This window comes from Macaca fascicularis, chromosome 9, assembly GCF_037993035.2.
Source record: "Macaca fascicularis isolate 582-1 chromosome 9, T2T-MFA8v1.1".
Lineage (NCBI taxonomy): Eukaryota > Metazoa > Chordata > Mammalia > Primates > Cercopithecidae > Macaca > Macaca fascicularis.
In genome coordinates, this window is record NC_088383.1 from 8,235,950 (window position 1) to 8,257,644 (window position 21,695).

At 43.8% G+C, this 21,695-nt stretch overlaps 1 protein-coding gene across 6 annotated transcripts in view; it reads right to left on the bottom strand.

The window, feature by feature from the left end:
• Nucleotides 1–21,695, bottom strand: part of SFMBT2 (Scm like with four mbt domains 2) — a 250,737-nt gene that overhangs the window by 191,975 nt on the left and 37,067 nt on the right. For all 6 annotated transcript variants that reach the window (XM_065520270.2, XM_045399525.3, XM_045399524.3 and 3 more), the window contains exons 3-4: nucleotides 19,628–19,722; nucleotides 16,673–16,913 (exon numbers count right to left, since the gene is read on the bottom strand). In XM_065520270.2, the coding sequence (XP_065376342.1) occupies nucleotides 16,673–16,913; nucleotides 19,628–19,722 (336 nt within the window). The remainder of the gene's footprint in view (nucleotides 1–16,672; nucleotides 16,914–19,627; nucleotides 19,723–21,695) is intronic.

Below are 21,695 nucleotides of genomic sequence, written 5' to 3' on the forward strand. Positions count from 1 at the left end.
TCCTGCCCAATTGTGTCTTAGTTCCTAGATTTTTTTTTCCATGGGGTCCATCCTGCTGATGGGATCTTGTCCATCCTGCTGATGGGATCCTGTCCATCCTGCTGATGGGGTCTTCTCTGTTCTGGCCAGTCCCAATCCCCAGGTCTGAGGCATGCAACCTGAATTGTCCATCTGGAGGCACATGCCACATGCTGGGACCTTAACACTTCATCTTAGAAAATTAGAAAATCAATAGCAAAAGATATCTGAACTATCAGGTGTGACCCCAACCAGCCACCCTTCCAGGCCTGCCTTATTCTGCACCCATGATGGCTCTAACATCTGTCCTCTGCCACACTTTAGTGCCATCTTGCTTCCTCCTGACAAATGCCTTCCCAAAGTGGCCATGAACTGGCCACGATAGCTCGCCACATCTTGAAATACAAATACGTTTAATTTTTGTGTAGCTTGTCATTGCTCCAGGCTCACTGTGTTGGTTTACAGAGTTCCCACTTTTAGCAAACTGGAATTAAGACTGTTCTATCCTTTAAGTCTGCCTGACAAAGAAGAGAAGAGTTCTACCATAGCTATAATAATAATACATTTCAACTCCTAGAACAGCAGGTTTTCACAATCTTGCTTTTCCTCCGTGCAAATCCCCCTGAGGTTAGCCTTTGCTGTTGCCACCTACTTGGTAGATATCAAAGAAATTTACAACTTTTTGGAGGATTGAGTGCCATAAATCAATTATTCTGCTTTACTATGCAATAGTTGGCAATTCCCTTGGTAGTAACCACACACCCTCTGGATCTGTGGATGGGGCTATCTGCTCCTGTGGTAAATGGCATCAGATTGCTCTACTGTTGATACCATTTTTCCCAGCTCCTCTACCTCCTTCCTTGCAATTGGGTGGCCCGCTATGATTTACTTGTGATATCAATATGCACGACTAACAGCTGTCTTCTCATGCTTCTAATTTTCTGCTTCCAACATGTGCTGGGTTTCAAAATCAAATAACGTGATTGTTGTCTATGCATGTAGTAGGATTTGAAAAGGCCCTCCAGTGAATAATACACAAACACTAGTACTAATTAGTTTTGTGTGTTGTTGTTTTTGCATGGAGGCTTTGTTCTTTATTCATTTAACAACTGCTGAGCTTTAACTATGTGCAAGGCATTATAAGAAATCAAAAGGTGAATAAAATACCATCCTTAACCAGAAGAATGAGGATGGATAACAATTGCATTTCTCATTACCACCTTCATTCTTAGCGCTGCTCTAAGGAGTTTCCACGAATCCCATTGAATGCACAAAACGATCCTGTAAGGCGGGCCTCATTATCCCCAGTTTACACACGGGAATATTGCAGGTCACAAAGTTGAGAGAGAAAATACCTAGCCCAGGTTCGCATATTTAACTAAGTGGTGGCATTAGGATCCAAAATGTGTATTTCTGATAACAAAACATTCACACAGCCTCACTTTCACAAGCAAATGGCTGAGATCGGGTATCCACAAACAAGTATAGCACAGAACAAAAATAATCATTTTAAAGGCAGTATGATCAAAATTCTCTGAGCTCACAGCAGGTAAACAGGTAACTCCTTGACAGTATTCTGGACAGTGGACGTGGCTGGGTGAGGAGCTACTGACTAAGGGAAAGATACTATGGCCCTGTGGCTGTATTTCAAGTGTCCTGCTATTAGGGCACAGTCACTTCTCCACTCATACAGCCCTCTGTCAAGGTCTATTAAACCCTCTTACCAAAAAAAAAAAAAAAAAAACCCTCTTATTCCCTGATAATGTGATGAGGAGGGAACTTTCCATGTGACAGGTTACAGACAGCGTTTGCCATCAAAGTGAGAGCAAGGTTATGTCAATTCGTCACCGTGAAGATGAGGACAGTGTGATGCAAGCAGATGAAGTGGCTGTTTTCTGGGCAGGCCTGAGCCCCTCGCTCAGGCCACGCGACTCACACCAGCACTTCCCCCCCCGTATGCTGGCCGGAGGAGTCACTTACTATACAGAACTCAGTTCCAGAGATGCCCATGTTTTGTTTCAATACCAGCAGAGAGCAGGGGTCTTTCTATTCAACCACAGGCGGATTCTCCCAGAAGGAACACTCCAGGTGCCAGGGTCAGGTCAGCGCCCGGCTCTTGGAAGTTTCCATAGCAGTTGAACAGACCTCTAAAAATGTTTGGCATAAAGACATTTTGAGACAGGGGCTCACTCTGTCACCCAGGTGGGAGTGCAGTGGTGCAATCACAGCTTACTGCAGCCTCGACCTCCTGAGCTCAAGCAATCCTCCTGCTTCAGCCTCCTGAGTAGCTGGGACTACAGGCGTGCACCACCACACCTGGTGAATTTCTTTTTTAGAGATGGCGTCTTGCTATGTTGCCCAGGCTTAGACAGACACATTTTAAAAACTCAAAAGAAAAGAAATACTATCTCAGAGAAGTTCCTACCCAGACTAGAGGAGTCATATTCCCCACGCTTCCAGAGATCAGAGTTTCAAATCAGCTCCCAACACCTCTTGCTAAACCAAGGAGTGAAACAATCAAGAGCAGGGCAGAAATGGCCAACAAATAAATAAGTACACTGGGGACCATCACAGAAAACACACTTTGCCAAAATTGAGTTGGTATCAGCCAAGAGTTGACTATATTAGCAGTGTGCTTCAATACAAAATGCTTAATAACAACCATATCATAAATTCCCACCCAAAAAACACCAGGCACAGTGTAGAACCCCAATATGCACTGATTGATATTAAAGTGTTTCCATTTCTATGGCAACAGTAATGTGGTGATACAGTGGACCAAATCAGCAGCCAGTAGCCATTTTTATCCATCAACCCAAGATCTTCCTGTCAGCTCTTGTTTTCCTATTAGCAAAGAACTCAGAGAAAGACTTACAAATATATTACCAAAGGAATCCAATGACGGAAATAGAAACTCAGCAAATGCTCAATTATGATAAATCCTTCCAAAGCCCTGAGAACGTCTAAGCATCTAAATCATAAAGAAAACAACATCTTAATGGATGAACGAGAAGGGCTGTGGTTGAGTACCATCTGTGAAAACTGGTCCTCAAACTTTCTTGTTCATATACCCCCCATACAAGAATCTTGAAAACCTCATGTCCTCCCATCATGCATTTTCAATGTGGCATTGAGAAATGTTTCATTCATTTCAATAGTCACAAAGGATGTAATTTCCTGTGTATTGCAACTCTGACATTTGGAATAAAACTCCCATATTACTCCCATAAATATACTCAGTAAATGATCTGATACCTTCCATCCTACATTTAAAATTATACATAAAAGGTCAGGCACAGTGGTTCACGCCTATAATCCCAGCACTTTGGGAGGCCGAGGTGGGCGGATCACCTGAGGTCAGGAGTTCAAGACCAGTCTGTGCAACATGGCGAAACCCTGTCTCTACTAAATATACAAAAAATTAGCTGGGTGTGGTGGCACGTGCTTGTAATCTCAGCTACTTGGGAGGCTGAGGCAGGAGAATCGCTCGAACCCGGGAGCTGGAGGTTGCAGTGAGCCGAGATCGTGCCACTGCGCTCCAGCCTGGGTGACAGAGTACAACTCCCTCTCCAAAAAAAAACATAAATAAAACAAAAAATAAAAATAAAAATATACATGTATCAGTACTACTTTAATAGCCTGTATAGAGTTCTTTTTCCTCCCTGAAATTATAGAAGCAGACTCTTATCCCAACAGTCTCATGATGTTTATCCTATCCAATTTCTCTGCAACAACAACAAAAAGTAGGCAGTATATAATTCAACTTTTAAAAAAAATTTTTCGACCATAAAAGAAAAATTTTCTTTTGGCTTAGATTATTAAAATTGTCATTAGTCTTGGTCAAAACAATATGAATAACATGGCAGTGTCACGAGTAAACATAAAAAGATAAGCTGGTGTGTCTGGATGTCACAGCTGGCATGGTGGGTATGAGATCTCCATACCTCAGATGGTGGCATCCTTCTCAACTAACGCGGGAGAGGAAAGAGGGAGAGAGGGCGGGACAGGAGGGAAAGGACAGCACTGGTTTATTCTCAGGCAGCTCAGTCTCATGGAAGAGACAGGCCTGGTGGATGTAGAAACTGGCTCCCTAAATCCATTCGTGCCCAAATCATCCTAAGAAAGACTTCTAATTCACAGGGGCTCTAGCTGAACCCTAAAACGGGCCCAGACACACCAGGTGCGAATACAAATGTAGCTCACGTAGCACATGTTTAAGATTTACAAGTTATTAATCAAGCAAACAGGCTTTTAAGTAAAGTATGCTCTGTCCTCCTACACTGACAAATATATCTTCATAATGTCAATCAAAAAGTCTGGAAAAGCGCTAGTGCACAGATGACAGAAAGTTGGCAAAAAGCCAGAGATGACTAAATTCAATTATGACAACATGAGTCTGGGTGTTCTGCTGATGGGCCAGCAATGTTTAGATGAGTAATCAAATAAAGACTTACATAAGTCATAAATGATTATATCTTTATCCCTTTGGCTTTCCTTTCAGCAAAATTAACTATTTAGTTAAAAATCTAGATTTTCACATAATTTATGTTCTAGTCACAGAAATCGCCTAACAGATTAGAAGATAAAATATCATTATACCCAATCTACTTCATCTTAATTCTTTTCATCAAAATACATAAACTGAAGAAAATGCTAAATTCAAATTTTTTAATCATTTTGTTCAAAAATGCTATTTTCCTTCTAAGTGTCCGACGATTCCAAATGTCCTCCTACTCTAAGATTCTAAAGTATCTACTAAAATTAACAGGAAAATGCAAATTAAAATTAGTGAATATCAAACACTTTAATTTAAAATATTAAAATAAAATTAAATATTTTATTTTTTCAGCACCAAATCTCATTAAGCGTGTTTATAAAGAAATAAAACTATCCACAGTTCTAGCATTCAACATTCACTCAGTTGCCAATGTAAAAAGTCAACATCGGCTTCATCCATGTCACGTCTAGGGTTCCAGATTCCCATGTGTGAAAATAGTGTGAATTTGTATGGTAAAATATTTCATTTTCATTTTGTAAAACAAAGTTAATTTTGTTCATGCCTGTAACCCCAGCCCTTTGGGAGGCCAAGGCGGGTGGATCACAAGGTCAGGAGTTCAAGATCAGCCTGGCTAAGATAGTGAAATCCCTTCTCTACTAAAAATACAAAAAAATTAGCTGGGCGTGGTGGCAGGCACCTGTAATCCCAGTTACTCAGAAGGCTGAGGCAGAGAACTGCTTGAATCTGTGAAGCAGAGACTGCAGTAAGCCGAGATAGAGCCACTGCTCTCCAGCCTGGGCAACAGAGTGAGACTCCATCTCAAAAAAAAAAAAAAAAAAAAAAAAAAAAGCCCCAGTCAACGTATATAACTGTTGGAAATTCTGTACTAATTTCTTCTAGAATAGAAACTGCTCAGCACTATTGCAAAGTGATTCTTCACTACGTAAAAAATGCATTATATTTGTGCTTTCTGAAAGAAGTAATTTGACCATTAATGTATCTTTTACTCTAACAGTGGCAACACCACAGCTCACAAAATCACAGCATTCAGACACAGCTGTTTTTCTCCCAAGGGCACGAGAGATGCAGAGAATCTCTCCGTTTGAGCCTGATGTGTAGGTACAGTTGCTGGGGAACAGTCCTGGAAACAGGATCTGAGGGAGAGGCAGCTCCGTGCTCTTGAATACACATAGTTGTCTGTGCATGTGATTCTCTGCATTCTCTAAAAGACACACCCCAGGCTGGAGACCCCTCTCATCCTGGTGGAAGTGTAATGCTAACCTCAAAGGCTGTTCACGTGTTCGCTTTTTCTCAGGGTTGAGGACAGGCCATATAATGATTAAGATGCAGGCTCTCAAAGGAGTTCAAGGCAACCCATGATGAAAGCACACTAGCTACTGCGTTTTTGTTGTTGTTATTGTGTTTTGTTTTGTTTGAGATGGAGTCTTGCTCTGTCACCCAGGATGGAGTACAGTGGCGTGATCTCGGCTCACTGCAACCTCCGCCTCCTGGGTTCAAGCAATTCTCCTGCCTCAGCCTCCCAAGTAGGGATTACAGGCACCTGCCACCACGCCTGGCTATTGTCTGTATTTTTAATAGAGACAGCATTTCACTATGTTGGCCAGGCTGGTCTTAAACTCCTGGCCTCATGGGATCCTCCCTCCTTGGCTTCCCAAAGTGCTGGAATTACATTACAGGCGTGAGCCACTGCGCCCAGCCAGCTACCGCCTTTTTAAATGCATGCCACAGAACCTTGTATCCGGAAGTACATCCTCATTAGCAAAATCCCTTGTAAGTAATCCCAGTGGGTACCTGTAGAGTAATAAGCAGTTATGGAAACTGACACTGAACTCAGATAAATCATGGTGGCCCTACTGAGCAGCAGGCAGTGAGCCTAAAAATAGGTGAAATATCTCTGCCTCTTCTTCCTACCCACTTTGTATTGGTTTTCAAGAGAATCTCTGACCTGTCACTCTGATATTTATACTTTCACAGAATTAAAGATAATCCATGCATTTACTTCACAATCTCTCGAACTGCTACCAGAGCTTTCTGTTAAGGGCATCTATATTCAGAAATATCAACTGAACAGTGTCTTTTAAGGCAAATCAGCACAGGGATTCCAAGTGTACACAAAATGTTCTGCCTCTCCAGAAGGCATTAAGATGACACTAGGGGAGAGCAAGTGGGTGATGCAGTTCTAGCTCTGAATTCACGCCTGGCAGGTTTAATTTTATGTGTCAACTTGGCTGGGCCACGGTGTCCAGACATCTAGTCACACATTACTCTGGGTGTTTCTGTGAAGGTGTTGGAGGTGAGTAACATTTAAGTAAGTACACACTGAGCAGCAGATCGTCCTCCTGCGTGTGGGTGGGCCTCGTCTAATCAGTTGAAGGCCGGAATAGATTGAAAGGCTGACCTCCCGGGAGCCAAAGAAGATTCTCCAGCAGGCAGCCTTCGGACTTCATCTGCAACACTGGCTCCCCCTGCTTCTACAGTAGATGGTCTTCAGACTCCAATTGCAGCTCTTTCCTAAGTTTCCAGCATACAGATCTTCCCCCACTGGATTTTGGGCTCACCCATCATCCACAATCACATGTTCCTAAATGTAAAATCTCTTGCTACATATGTACCGATCCTATCAGGTCTATTTCTCTGGAAAACCTTGACTCAAACAATTCCAAATTCACCTCTGAATCATCCTTGGGAACCATCTAAGTTCCCAAGACTTTGAACTGAAGTTGTACTCGCCAAGCTTGAACATGATTCTAGACTCAGGAGACAAGTTATGCACAAAGCAACCATTCCCTAAGAGCCAGGCTCAAAAAGGCAGACTCTCCCTAATGACCAGCAGAACTGAAGGACTAGAGCTGGAGGCATGACCGTTGGCATGGCTCTGGAATGTTGGCACAGCCCTGGAGTGAAACTCAATGGAACCCAGCATGGCCCTGGGACATCAGCATAGCCCTGGAATGAAAGCATGGCCCTAGAACACCTGCATGGCCCTGGAACAGAGGCATGGCCCGAGACTATCTGTACAGCTGTGGAACGGAGGCATGGCTCTAGAACATCAGCGTGGCGCTGGAACATCTGCTTGGCCCTGGAATGGAGGCATGGTGGCCCTGGAATGAAAGCATGGCCCCAGAACATCAGCATGGCCCTAGAACATCTGCTTGGCCCTGGAATGGAGGCATGGTGACCCTGGAATGGAGGCATGGTAGCCCTGGAATGGAAGCATGATAGCCCTGGAATGGAGGTATGGCCCTGGGACATCAGCATGGCCCTGGAATGGAGGCATGGTGGCCCCGGAATGAAAGCATGGCCCTAGAACATCAACATGGCCCTGGGACATCAGCATGGCCCTGGAACATCTGCTTGGCCCTAGAATGGAGGCATGGTGGCCCTGGAATGGAGGCATGGTGACCCTGGAATGGAGGCATGGTGACCCTGGAATGGAGGCATGGCCCCAGAACATCCGCATGGCCCTGGGACACCAGCATGGCCCTGGAACATCTGCTTGGCCCTGGAATGGAGGTATGCCCTGAAACATGGAGCCACGAGAGGAGACTTAATAAGAAGCAGCAGGGAAGTCAGAGGCTTGTATAGGAGGCCAGAGCTGGGAGCACAGTGGGAGAAGCTCCCCAGTCCAACAAACTAGAGGACGGTCAGTGGCACGATGAAGAGTGAACAAGTGGAGGTGAAGGGGGAATAAAGGGAGGTCAACGAGGATGGGTCAAGCCTGGAACAGCCAGATGTCCTACAGGCTGAGCTGTGCCCACGGGGGCTTGTCTGTGTAAAGGTGACATGGGGCTTCCCTTGCAAGTGACACCCGAGGATCATTCAGGACGTTCCAGGGTCCACCCAGAGCAGGAATGGGGCTGGATGGGAGCTGAGCCCTCCATGCACTCAAGGCCATGATCATCTGAGCTGCATCTGGAGGAGGCCGGGGCCAGGATCCTTACAAGGGGAGGTGGGGCACCAAGGGAGGGAGAGGCCAGATGAGTTGGAGGCTCTGACAATTTCGGAAGTGAAGGAGTTAACATGGAGGCAAAAATGAGCCACGAGGCCATGGAAACACACAGCACCAACTCCCCCTCGAATTCCACTCAGAATCAAACACATGCTTGACTTAAATTACATATGTTGCTGGGTTGAGAAGCAGGAGAAAATAAATTCATTTATGACTAGCACTAAAAAGGAAAACCTTCTAGTCACTGCTTCGTGCTTACAGTTTTCATGTAGTGCAGAAAAACCCAAATAGCATCTGATGCAATTTACATAACTTTACATAATTTCATGGTTACCATTCGGCAAAGAACTTCCAGACCGCATCTCTTCCATGTATTTGCCGCCAAAAAAGACAAATTGGAAAATATTCTGGACAGCAGCTTTCTACCCTACTCTTAAAAATCACCAAGAAACCAACCCTACAACGTTTCTCAGTGATAGTCAGTCTGACCACTCTAATCTAAAGTCTTAACGATATCATCGAATCAATAAAATATTTACAGACCCCCTGCTATTTTCAAAGCAAGGATTTCAGAACTGGCCAGAATCCTCTTAGCTTAAAATCTACTTCCAACTGCCTGATCGGGGAACAGACACACTTTCTTCAACTATGAAATAAAAATAATACCAGCCACTTCATAAGGATGTTCTGAGGACTGACAGGATTAAATGTCACTACCCGGTACCACAGGAGGTGCACACAAAAATATCTTCTAATTGGAGAGCTTATGACACAAACAGAATGAAATTCGTGATTCATTCATTCACTGTCCAAGATGACCAAAGACAGTGTATGGGGCCAGGCACGGTGGCTCATGCCTGTAACCCCAGCACTCTGGGAGGCTGAGGTAGGCAGATCGTTTGAGCTCACGAGTTCAAGACTGGCCTGGGCAACACACAAAGACCCCCATCTCTACAAAAATACAAAATTAGCCAGGCATGGTGGTGCGTGCCTGTAGTTCCAACTACTCAGGAGGCTGAGGTAGGAGGATAGCTTGACCCCGGGAGGCAGAGGTTGCAGTGAGCCAAAATGAGGCCACTGCGCTCCAGACTGGGTGACAGAGTGAGACCCTGCCTCAAAAAAATTAAAATAAAAAATAAAAAAGAGAGTAGGTGGCATCTTGTGAGCAGTGAAAAACAAATACAAGCACCGAATGGGGATTTCTGGGGGAAAAAAAAAAAATTTTTCATTTTTTACTAATACACAAAGTTATTCACCATTACCTAAATGAAGGGTTTTGATTCATAGGAGGACTCTTTCATGATGTGATGTGTAAATGACAGAAATTAAAATTAAATACTGTTTGCACCAACAGTTACACACACACACATACCTACTCTCTCTGTCACACACATCTACAGGCCAAGCCCATCCTGGTCTACACCATGATGAATGTGTTCACAGACTCTCTACTTGATCAGATAGAATTCAAAACCATGGGAATTATTGTAGAAGGTCTATTCGGTGCCTTCGGAGAAAGGGTTACTTTGTTTCCTCTCTGAATGTTCCTTCTTTCACACACCATCATCAAAAATGGCTTTTTGACAATACAATACTAGCTCATTTTTTAAAATATTTATTTAAAAAGTTTAGAATATTTAAATATTTTTAAATAAAGTATCTATGACTTTTGGCTTATTTACAGACATACTTGTCAAATAATCCTACCCTTTCTTATACCAATGTGTTCTGCTCTCTTTATACTGAGCTATCTAATATTTAATGAGGGTCTCTCTGCTTGCCTCAACCCTGGGTGCCCAGTTAGGATTCATTTTGCTCTTTGAGTTTTTAGCATATGTACTAAATTTTCTTATTGATAAACAAGTGAAACTCCAGTTACAATGTCAGATAGCCAAAGAAAACGATGTGATTAAGTTCCCTTAATATTACTAAAATGTCATTGACATTATAAAATGTAAATTTTAAAAATGGTCAGTCTCATGAAAACATAGCCTAATTCTACTTCTCGGAGTCCATAGTTGAGCCATGTCGCAGCCGGTTAAGTCCTGCTGTCTGGTCACTTTCCTGTGCCATGTGCCACCTGCCAGCATCTTGTCCTCTACAATCAACTATAGTAAAAATGGCAATTCCCAAAAACAGTCCTATAACCAGGCTTTAAAACTTGGCAGGAGCTGCCCACATAAACATAAGGCCATCTTCACACTTTCTCCTCACACTTCATGAATAAACATTCCTTTATTCAAATGAGTTGTATATTAACTAACTCCACTAATTTTGATTTAAGTTTGAATGGTAAATTGAGTCATTCTGGCAAGGTTGCAGAGTACGCAATTCAAACGACAGAAATTTTAATAACAGGGAAAATAAAAATTAGTGGCATGACTCCTAAGGCACTATAATTCCAATACTTTTATTGCAACGGTAGAAAGCACTCATAAATACATCTCCATTTACAAGCCAAGGGGTGTTATTTGGAGCCGCATCATCCCACATACTTACCTGCAATCTTCCACAAGCATCCTTTTCAGGGCTCGGCAGGCATCGACTAAATCTCCAAAGCTTCCCGGTCCCACACATTAAGAGGTAATGTCGCTGCTTTTCAATAAATAACAATGAAGTCGTCACTGGATTAAATGATTTCCATATATTCTCACCATAAACAATAATTATTTGGCAGCTGCCCTTTGCGAGCATCGCGTGTGCTTATGAATAAATCAAGTCTTACGGATTTACTAAACCAAAACGTTTTACATTTTGCTCCACTAATAAGAGCCATAATCCTCCGTAGCACTGAGTGACGCTTTAATGTAGTATGTTCCTTAATACTTTTAATATGAAAGATTAGCCCCGATTAGCTCACAAGCAGGAACACTGCTCCCTGAACGGCCAATTGGCCATGGAGCCTGGGTCTCTAAACGCGAGTTTATTAATGGAGCTCTGCCTGCTGATGGGAATCCCCCGGTGATGACATCTCCTGGAGCTGCCGCCATGCTGTTTCTCCTTCCTTGGACCATTTCACAGACTAATGAAGGCTTGCATTAATTCACAGCTTATATTAATTTAAAATAGCAATGCAGGAAAACATGGGACTGCACAGGGTCCTAGGTGCTCTGTAAAACTATCATCTAAGATAATAAAACCACTGTTTTTCAATGCAGTGACTCCAGGTACTAGAAAACTACTTTGGAGAATCCCAAAGTGTCCTCGAAGATCTGGAGCTCTGCAACCTCCGTCTGACAAAGAAAGGTATTCTCTCCCTCCTCCCATGAAACAAGGACAAAATTCGCAAACACTCCCAGGCTATTATCCACAACCAACTGACTTGACTCAGATTCTGCTGATTACTCAGCTAAGGACTAATGACTCTCAGTTCTCTGGTTCCAATGGGGAACTCGGGCCTACAATTCTTTGTGGGGGAAAATTCTACCCAGGCACACGCCATAACTTGCTGACCTAATGACAGTGTCTCCCAATCTGTTAAACTGTCCTCACCTCCAACAGTAATTCAGAAACTTGATGTCCATGCTTTGGACAGATTCCTAGGCTAGACATCCATGGATCTTAACTCCAAAAAAAAACTCCATTCCTCGTGCATTATATAGGAAAACTAGCACCCAAACCCTCCTTCCTTTCTTCCTTCACAAGGATCACAAACCCAGGCATTTCCGACTGGAAAGCTCTTTAGAGATTCTATACCACAACCTCCTTGATATGGTTTGGCTGTGTCCCCACCCAAATCTCATCTTGATTTGCAGCTCCCATAATCCCCACATGTTGTGGGAGGGACCCAGTGGGAGGTAACGGAATCATAGGAGCAGGTTTTCCTGTGCTACTCTCATGATACTGAATAAGTCTCACGAGATCTGATGGTTTTATACAGGGAAGTTCCCCTGTACAAGCCCTCTTGCCTGCCACCATGTAAGACGTGCCTTTGCTCCTCATTTCTAATTTGCCTTCTACCATGACTGTGAGGCCTCCCCAGCCATGTGGAACTGTGAATCCATTAAACTTCTTTTTCTTTTCTTTTTTTTTTTTTTTAGATGGAGTCTCGCCCTGTCGCCCAGGCTGGAGTGCAGCGGCGCAATCTCAGCTCACTGCAACCTTTGCCTCCCAGGTTCGAAAGATTCTCCTGCCTCAGCCTCCTGAGTAGCTGGAATTACAGGCACACACCATCATGCCCAGCTAATTTTTGTATTTTTAGTAGAGACGGAATTTCACCATGTTGGCCAGGCTTGTCTCGAACACCTGACCTCGCGATCCGCCTGCCTTGGCCTCCCAAAGTGCTGGGATTACAGGCGTGAGCCACCGCGCCCTGCTTAAACCTCTTTTTCTTTATAAATTACCAGTCTCAGCTATGTCTTTATCAGCAGTGTGAGAACAGACTAAAACACCCCTCCCGAAAAGATGAGAACCCCAAGAAGGGGACTCACCCATGGAGCTAAGTTAATGGCAAAGGCGAGATAGGAACTCAGATCTTGGGTTGCAACCACGGGCCCCTTCCCTTTCTACCACTCTGACTCCTGGAATCAGTAAGAAAATCTCCCTCTCACCAAGAAGCCTCCCAAACAGAAACATTATGCACCCCGGATTGCTATAACTCCTGTTGATATTCTGCAGTGCCTTTCAAGTTTAACCACAGCAAAGATCGACCAGGTACAGTTGCAGAATTTACAATGGTATCAGCTCTCTAAGACAGAAAAAAAAAACACAAGAACAAGAATCCTTGTTCAAAAAATAGATTCTACTATTCCCTCCGGAACAACTGCCGCCTCTGGCTACAAAGCAATAATTATTCTGTCCTACAGCAATCAATAAAACCTCTTGCCCCATGAACCTGCTATTTCCTGACTCTGCTCTCCATACTAAAGATCTCCAAGTCATATTGATTATTCACTAAATTTTTTTGAGTTCTTTAAAAAAATCACTGAAGAATTCCTCAAATTAGCATAAGTTGTTAACAAATGAATAGACTTTAAATATTTCCATCACATTCACGGTTTCCCTTTTTCCAGGGTTTTCTCATTTTTCTTTTTGAACTTGTCATTTTAAGTGTGGCTGTGTCTTGTCTAATAGCACAAAGTCAGTAGGATACAAATTTGATGGTGTTTCCAAGAATGTGACTGCTGTCACATTTGTCTTCTGAGGGAGAAGGAAGAATTGATTAATAAAGTCTGCCCTCTTTCTCAAGCAACAGCATACATTTTTACCAAATGAACCCATTAGCTCTTAGAGTATTCAGATTCAAGACCCCAGAACTTGTCTCTAAAACCGTTCACTAGAGAAGCTATTACAAAGTGAAATCATCTTACATCCTTTCCAAGGGCCTTTCAAGACTCAAGTGTCAAACTTGAAGAGTGAGTCATGAATGTGATGGTAAAACCGTCGGCAACAAGGATGGGGCCTGAGGCTCCCACCCACTCTATGTGCCCCCTCTGTGTGCCCTTCTCTTGGTGCCCCCAAGCATGTACCTGGCCCCCAGCATGAATGCACCCCCCCGAGTGTGCGGTGGCATAAACGTGTGGCACCTGCATGCAGAGTTGGGGATGGGGGAAGGTCTCTAAATCTCTAACTAGACCTGGTATTTCCTCAATATTCCATTAGTACAATTCATCCATCAAGGCTGATTTATTTCACGACGGATCAGAAATCATAGGTAAATTAATCAAACGTCACACCACAGCTTCTCATCTCAGTGGCGGTTTTAATTCAAAGGCAGATCTAACAGTGTCACTCAGGACCCGTTTAGGCTGGGTCTGGGGCTGAGTGAATCAGACATTACCAAAAGCATGAGCATGCACTGTGCCTCCCAGGGTGTGCCTCCTGACCCTACGATTTGCTTACGCAGAGCTGGAGTGGGAACTAAAAATAAAACCTGACTTAGTAACAGCCATTCTCCAGCACTCACCTGAATAGAGAGGCTGGAAATCCAGGCTCGCACGTCCAGAGAGAAGGTGCACACGGCTCTACTGGCAGCTCAGGGAGGAAAGGTGAAGGAGAGCGCACGTGCTTCCAACCTTTGTAACAACGACTGTTCTTTTCCTTGCTATTTCTGACTACCATGTGAGCAGCACTTTCACCTTCTTCAGTACATCACTCAATTACTCAGTGAACCTTTACTGAGAATTCCTCAAGCACAGGCAGCATGTGCTAGAGCTGCTGTACTCAGATGAGCGGGTTCACACCATGCGGCTTACTGTCTTAAGGGGATAAAGTGTACTCCGTTCAAAGAACCACCCAAGTGGAAGTACAGCTGCATCTAAATGTCCACCCACTGATGAAACGAGAACAAAATGTGATCGATCCATGCCAGAGAATATGATAGAATATGATTCAGCCTTAAAAAGGAAGGAAATTCTGACACGAGCTACCATGGGGATGAGCCCTGGGGACACTATGCTTAGGAGAATAAGCCAAACACAAAAGGTGACACAGCATAGGCTTCCATGCATGTAAAATGCCCAGAATAGGAATATCTACAGAAAGAGAAAGTACATTAGTGATTGCCAGGGGTTTTCTGGGGAGGGGGAGAATGGGGAGTGACTTTGGAGGAGATAAAAAACGTTCTGGAATTAGGTAGTAATAATGGTTGCATGACCTTGTGAAACAATCACTGAACTGTACACTTTAAAGTGGTGAATTTTATGGCATGTAAATTAGATATTGAAAAACAAAAAAGAAAAGACAGTACAACTGCAACCGTGATGCACACTGAAGGTGCAGGCAGCCACGTGGTGCAGATAGGGTATGACCTGGCCTGTGAGCACGGACAGTGTCAGCCTTGGTGCAGGAGGAAGAGGGAGCTATGCTGACAGCTGGAGGAGGAGGAGGACGCAGAAAGGAAGGAGGTTCTCGGCATAGGAAAGAGCGGGTGCAAAGACCCAATGCAGGAAGGAAAGAAAGAACAACCTTTTTCTCTTTCTTCAGAGACAATAAAGAGTCAAAATATCAGCTAACGCCATGGCAGTGGGTTCGATCCTGACAAACGTCGCATAAATGCAACTCTTAACTTCAGCCATTTTATGACCCCCTTCTTAGCAGACTATCAATTACACATAACAAAGGGTAGTTAAAAACCACAGGCTATTCCCAATAATCAGAAAAACAATATATCATAACCAAAAAAAAAAAAGATAAAGCTCCAATACTGCGAAAGGCTAAGTAAGGCAACTGCTAATACCACGGACAGAATGAACCTGGGGATTTCACCTCTCCAAGTTTACACGTCACTTCAAGATGAAAACAGGCAGCTAGCTACGAAGAGGACACCACACACATTTGCAAGGTGGCATCAAGAGCCTGCAAGTATCACTGCTGCCATTATCATACAATAAAACAGAGAGTGGTGTGTTGAGATTCACGTACTTGGCTGTCCTCAGTTTTCTCACTTACGGGATCAGACGAATTCCTTCGATGCATTTATCATGTCCAGCCCATTCTTTTCCAGCAGGCTCTCTCCCCCTCAGCACTGCTAGCAGGCTGAGCCTGGTAATTATTAGTTATGGGGCTGTCTGTGCACTGTGGGGGTTTAGCATCATCGCTGGCCTCTCCCCACTAAATGGTAGTAGCAACTTCCATAGCCCTGACCAAAAATGCCTCCAGACATTGCCAGGTGTCCTCTGGGGGGTAAAACTGCCCCCATAGAGAACAGTGGCTTTATAGCAACTAAATTGATCATATCTATATGGGTTTTGACCATTCCCTTGAGACCAATGTCATTTCTCTCATCTGTGTGGTTTTCTGAAAGCTTGACACCCTGACAGCCTCCCAAGAAGACAGATGAAAAGTGATTAGAGAAGCCTGCTTAAGACGCTCCATGTTACTGTTCAAAATGTCGACTTGCTAAAGCAGAAGAAAAGCAACATGGCCAATCGCAGAACACAAGACCTCAATTCCTGATGTCCTCTCTGCCTTCCTTTCTTACCCTCCAAAAGTAATTTAAGGATTAGGCACACTTTCAGTTCCTAAAAGCCAAGGCTGGCTCCATTGTCAGCACCAGCTCTGACATCTGAATATGCACCCATCTCCCTCCAGCTAAGGAAGCCCGAGAAACAACTCCGAAAGAACTGTGAGACCTTTGCACTAAGACCGTTAAGGATTCTGGGCAAGGTTCTCTCTGCTCCTTGCAAACTACAGGCATCGTGAAGGATGGCGGCTTGTAAATCGAAGCCTTTGAAACGGGGGCTCACCGTCCGGGGGCATCAACACCTTGTTGTTCTGCGTGCACCACCCCACGGGGTGCAAATCCGCTATGACTACGTCACACCAGAAGTCGGCCCTGCGGTCCTCCCCGTAACCGCAGTAGCGCAGAAGCAGCAGCTGCCCACACGTGGTAATGATCGTGGCCACCCAGTACGTGTCCGGGTTGTTCTTATTGGCCACTTCCAATTTCATTCCTGGCTGGAAGTTGCTCTGAATGCTGATTTCAACCTTAAGGAATCAGAAATAGAGAAAACCCATTACTACCCTAGACACATACATCCAGAAGATGGCAAAAACCACCAAAACCATGGCACTTACAAACAATACTCCTGGTGCTCTAAAACGGGCATGTATCTATCTAAGTAATATACTATGGAAGCCACAAATGTAATGCTAAACTTTACATCTGCAGCCAGCCACTTTAAGAAAAAAAAGGAATAAATTTAATTCTAACAATATATTTTAACCCAATATATCCAAAATATTATCACCTTGACATGTAATCAATATAAAAAACATTAATGAAACGACCAACTTTCTTCTTTTTAAATAAAGCCTCCAAAACCTGGTGTGTATTCTACACTCAGAGCACATCTGAATGTGGACTACACGCTTTTCACGGGCTCACAAGGACCACATGATAGTGGCTATTCCATGAACAACACGGCCCTAGAAAATGGATTTTTTTTTTTCGTTTTTTTTTTTTTTTTGAGACGGAGTCTCGCTCTGTCGCCCAGGCTGGAGTGCAGTGGCCAGATCTCAGCTCACTGCAAGCTCCGCCTCCCGGGTTCCCGCCATTCTCCCGCCTCAGCCTCCCGAGTAGCTGGGACTACAGGCGCCGCCACTTCGCCCGGCTAGTTTTTTGTATTTTTTTAGTAGAGACGGGGTTTTACCACGTTAGCCAGGATGGTCTCGATCTCCTGACCTCGTGATCCGCCCGTCTCGGCCTCCCAAAGTGCTGGGATTACAGGCGTGAGCCACCGCGCCCGGCCTGGATTTGTTTTTTAATTAAGGGTTACAGTCTATTGATATCTACCAGCCCTCACTCCCAGAAAAAGCTTTCCAGCCTGGTGGGTCTTAACACTGCAAAGCTGACATATCCGCTGTCCATAAGTGGCCACTGCTTAAAGGAGATGACAGAATTATCAATCACACTTATGTGAGTCTGAGGCTACTCTTCCTTTAAACCTGGCATATAGACCTGGGAGCTTCTGCATCCTGAAGGACAACCTCCAGCTCCGCCCCCCAGGACACTATCCTGTGATTAAAAGGGAGGTGGGAGGATTGACTGAATCAAGGAAAATGGGAGTGACTCCATACAGAAAGAACTTGATAACTTCTTAGTACAGAAAGGAAGGAAAAAGTTGTGATCAATGTTTCTTTCCTAACCTGCCTAAGGCAACTGCCAAATCATCTCAGCATCTTAAGATGTAAATGTTATAATGGCTTTTGCGGGACCATAACCACATTGTATGCTTGAAAGCTTTGCTATGTTTTAATATTTAGCTCTTGGTTTCACTACACAGCCACAATCACATTCAAAATAAACTAGTAAACATAGCATAAAGAGTATAAAGAGAAATGGAAACACGATCTACCTTTTCAGGGTCACGGAAATTTAATAAAAATCTTAAATTTCTTTTGGAGAGAACGCTGCACCTCCAAAAAGAATAAAATGTTGTATTAAAAGAAGGAATCACATCAGGCATGGTGGTGCATGCCTATAATCTCAGCTACTTAAGTGGTTGGGGTAGGAGGATTGCTTGAGCCCAGGAGTTCGAGGCCAACCTGGGCAACGTGGCGAGACCCGGCTCACAGAAAATAAATAAATAAAAATAAGGAATCACAAGTTCTGGCTTCCTCATTCAGCCAAGGAGCCAAAAGGAAGAACAGGTTAAGAAAAGTGCCCCAATTTGTTGATGAAACTCAGGCTGAACCTTTGTCCTGCATGGACAAAGTAAAAAATGTTTCTCAGTTAAATCTCCGTTTCTATTTGTATTAAAACAACAATTAAAGACTAAACTTCCAGGACCAAACTTCTTAGGACCCAGGTGAGTTAGTCTTTTTTTCCCTGCTAATGATATTACATATTGCCAATATCTTACACCAAAGCAAAAACCTGATGAAAACTCACTTTTTAAAAATTTTCTGGGACTTGCCCAGTACTGGGCATGCTATTTGCATTATTCAAAGAAATATTATTAATGAGAATGTTTTTTTTTTCTTGGTTGGATCCAAATGTTTTCATCATATTTATGGTTAGTTCCTCTAATCTGACTCATCTGCCAATAAACGGCTGGAAATTTTTTATGAGCTTTTTCAAAATCAAAATATTAATTGAAGCTGAAAACATAAAGCCATTACACCTACTAAGAATACATTATACCTACTGGTTTAGTTTTCTGGCTCTTTACTTACTCAAGCTGACCTTACCTGTGGTCTATATTCCCTGGAGCTATCCGGGGAAACCAAGCTAACTTCCAAGTCTCCTCCTTCTTCCTAAAAAATCTTGGCTGAATTCCCTCTTTCCTTTTTGTTTGAGACAGGGTTTCACTCTGTCACCCAGGCTGGAGTGCAGTGGCGCAACCTTGGCTCACTGCAATCTCCACCTCCTGGGCTCAAAGGACCCTCCCACCTCAGCCCCCCAAGTAGCTGGGACCACAGGTGTGTGCCACCACACCCAGCTAATTTTTATATTTTTTGTAGGGATGGGATTTTGCCTGTTTGTGACCCAGGCTGGTCTCAAATTCCTCAACTCAAATGATCTGCCAGCCTCAGCCTCAGGCTCCCAAAGTGCTGGGATTACAGGTGTGAGCCGCCATGCCTGGCCACGAATTTCCCTGTTTCCACTGCCCTTCTTCCATTGGGGTCTCCGGCTTCTGCCTGTAGTTTCCTTCCCGTCCCACTTTCTAAACACAGAGGACGCGTGCTGCTTTACATACGTGTTTGAATGATGTGTGGGGAGCGGCACTTGCTCCGGTCTCTTCCAAATATTCTCCCCAGTTAAAGCCAGTTTCCTCCAAGCTTGAGCCTTCTTCTGTTGAAAAACAAAAGAGCAGAATATCAATACTGGAGTGGAGAACAGAAAGGTGCTGGTCTGCAACTGAGACCAGAAAATCCTTCATGCAAGACGCAAGCTAATTCCACAATTTAGAAGGATATTGCAGAATTTTTTGCAAAGCTTCATTCTGCTGATTTTAGAGGTGTTGACTAAAGAAAGGAAAACATGGGACATTCCGCTTTGACACTGCACTGATGAAATCAAGAGTAACACTGGGTTCTCTGGGGTAAATAACATGAGACGTGTTCCAATGCATATATGCTACATGTTCGTGTATTAGCTCGAAATCAGCTGCAGTAGACACCCCAGTCTGCAGGGAGGTTGGAGGACAAGACAAAGGAACCCATCGTGCACTGACTAAGGGCTGTGATGTAGGCTATGACGTATACGGAGAACGGCACTAATTGTTATAAAGATAAAGCACTGACTCTGGCATCATTTTAAGGGGAAAAAGAGCAAATGAGGCCCAAAAGAATTGCTCGAGTGTGTGGGGCCATCCAGCCAGTCAACAAGACAAACCAACCAGCTGCCCCACACCCCCGATGCCTGGCCAGTCCAGGGCTCCCAACTCCTGCCTACTGCTGGGACAGAGCTGCTGGGGCCTGACACTCTGGAGAAACCAACAGAGCATGTGTTTCTCCAATCACAAGGAATAAAGAGAAATACAATCAAATGCACAACATGGCTCTCAAAATCATAACTATTTGTGGGTTTTCTTTGTTTTTTGTTTTGTCTTTTTGAGAGACAGAATCTTGCTCTGTCACCTAGGCTGGAGTGCAGTGGTGCAATCTCGGCTCACTATAACCTCCACCTCCTGGGTTCAAGCAATTCTCCTGCCTCAGCTTCCCAAGTAGCTGGAACTAAAGGCATGCACCACTACACCCAACTAATTTTTGTATGTTTTAGTAGAGGTAGGGTTTCACTACATGTTAGCCAGGCTGGACTCAAACTCCTGACCTCAGGTGATCCACCTGCCTCGGCCTCCCAAAGTGGTGGGATTACAGACATGAGCCACCACACCTGGCCAAAATCATAACTATTTGAATTTCACAAACCCACACACCCAGCTTGAAGGAAATCAAGAAATTCCCCAAACATTTAAGGCTACATATAAGATAAAACTTGTATAGTCAAAAAGCATCAAATAACACATTTTAACACGCACAGAGCATAAATGTGACTGCATCATTTTAAATGGAAATAATAAGCCATAAACATTATTTGAACCAATTGGCAAGGTCATAAGAACATACAACAGAAAAGAGCTGTCCAAAATGCACACAAGAGTTTCAAAAGTTTAGATTATCTTCCTGCAATAATGTCCAATGGATGCTGATGTCCGACCCATTTATCTTCTAGAAACAAAAGCCTATGTCAACGGCCAAGAGTAAATACTGCTTTCCATCTTGTGGCTTGTGCAAAACGGATATCCAATCCTATCAGATGGGCCAGGGAAAATGGGGTCAAATAAGAATGCCTTCTTTTAGAGACTATCACTACTTTTTGTCTACTTGAAATGTTTATTTTTTATATATTTATGTATGTATGTATGTATGTATGTATGTATGTATGTATGTATTTATTGAGACGGAGTCTTGCTCTGTCATCCAGGCTGGAGTACAGTGGCACGATCTCAGCTCACTGCAACCTCCGCCCCCAGGTTCAAGAGATTCTCCTGCCTCAGCCTCCCAAGTAGCTGGAATTACAGGCTTGTGCCATCACACTCAGCTAATTTTTGTAGTTTTAGTAGAGACGGGGTTTCGCCATCTTGAGCTGACTGGTCTCGAATTCCCGACCTCAGGTGATTCTCCCTCCTCAGCCTCCCAAAGTGCTGGGATTACAGGCGTGAGCCACCGTGCCTGGCCTTCTTGAAATTTTTAAAGTATAAGTAGGAAAAGTAAGTCTCTCTTAATACTTTGTGTACTCTTAGAAATTGAGGGAAGAGGATC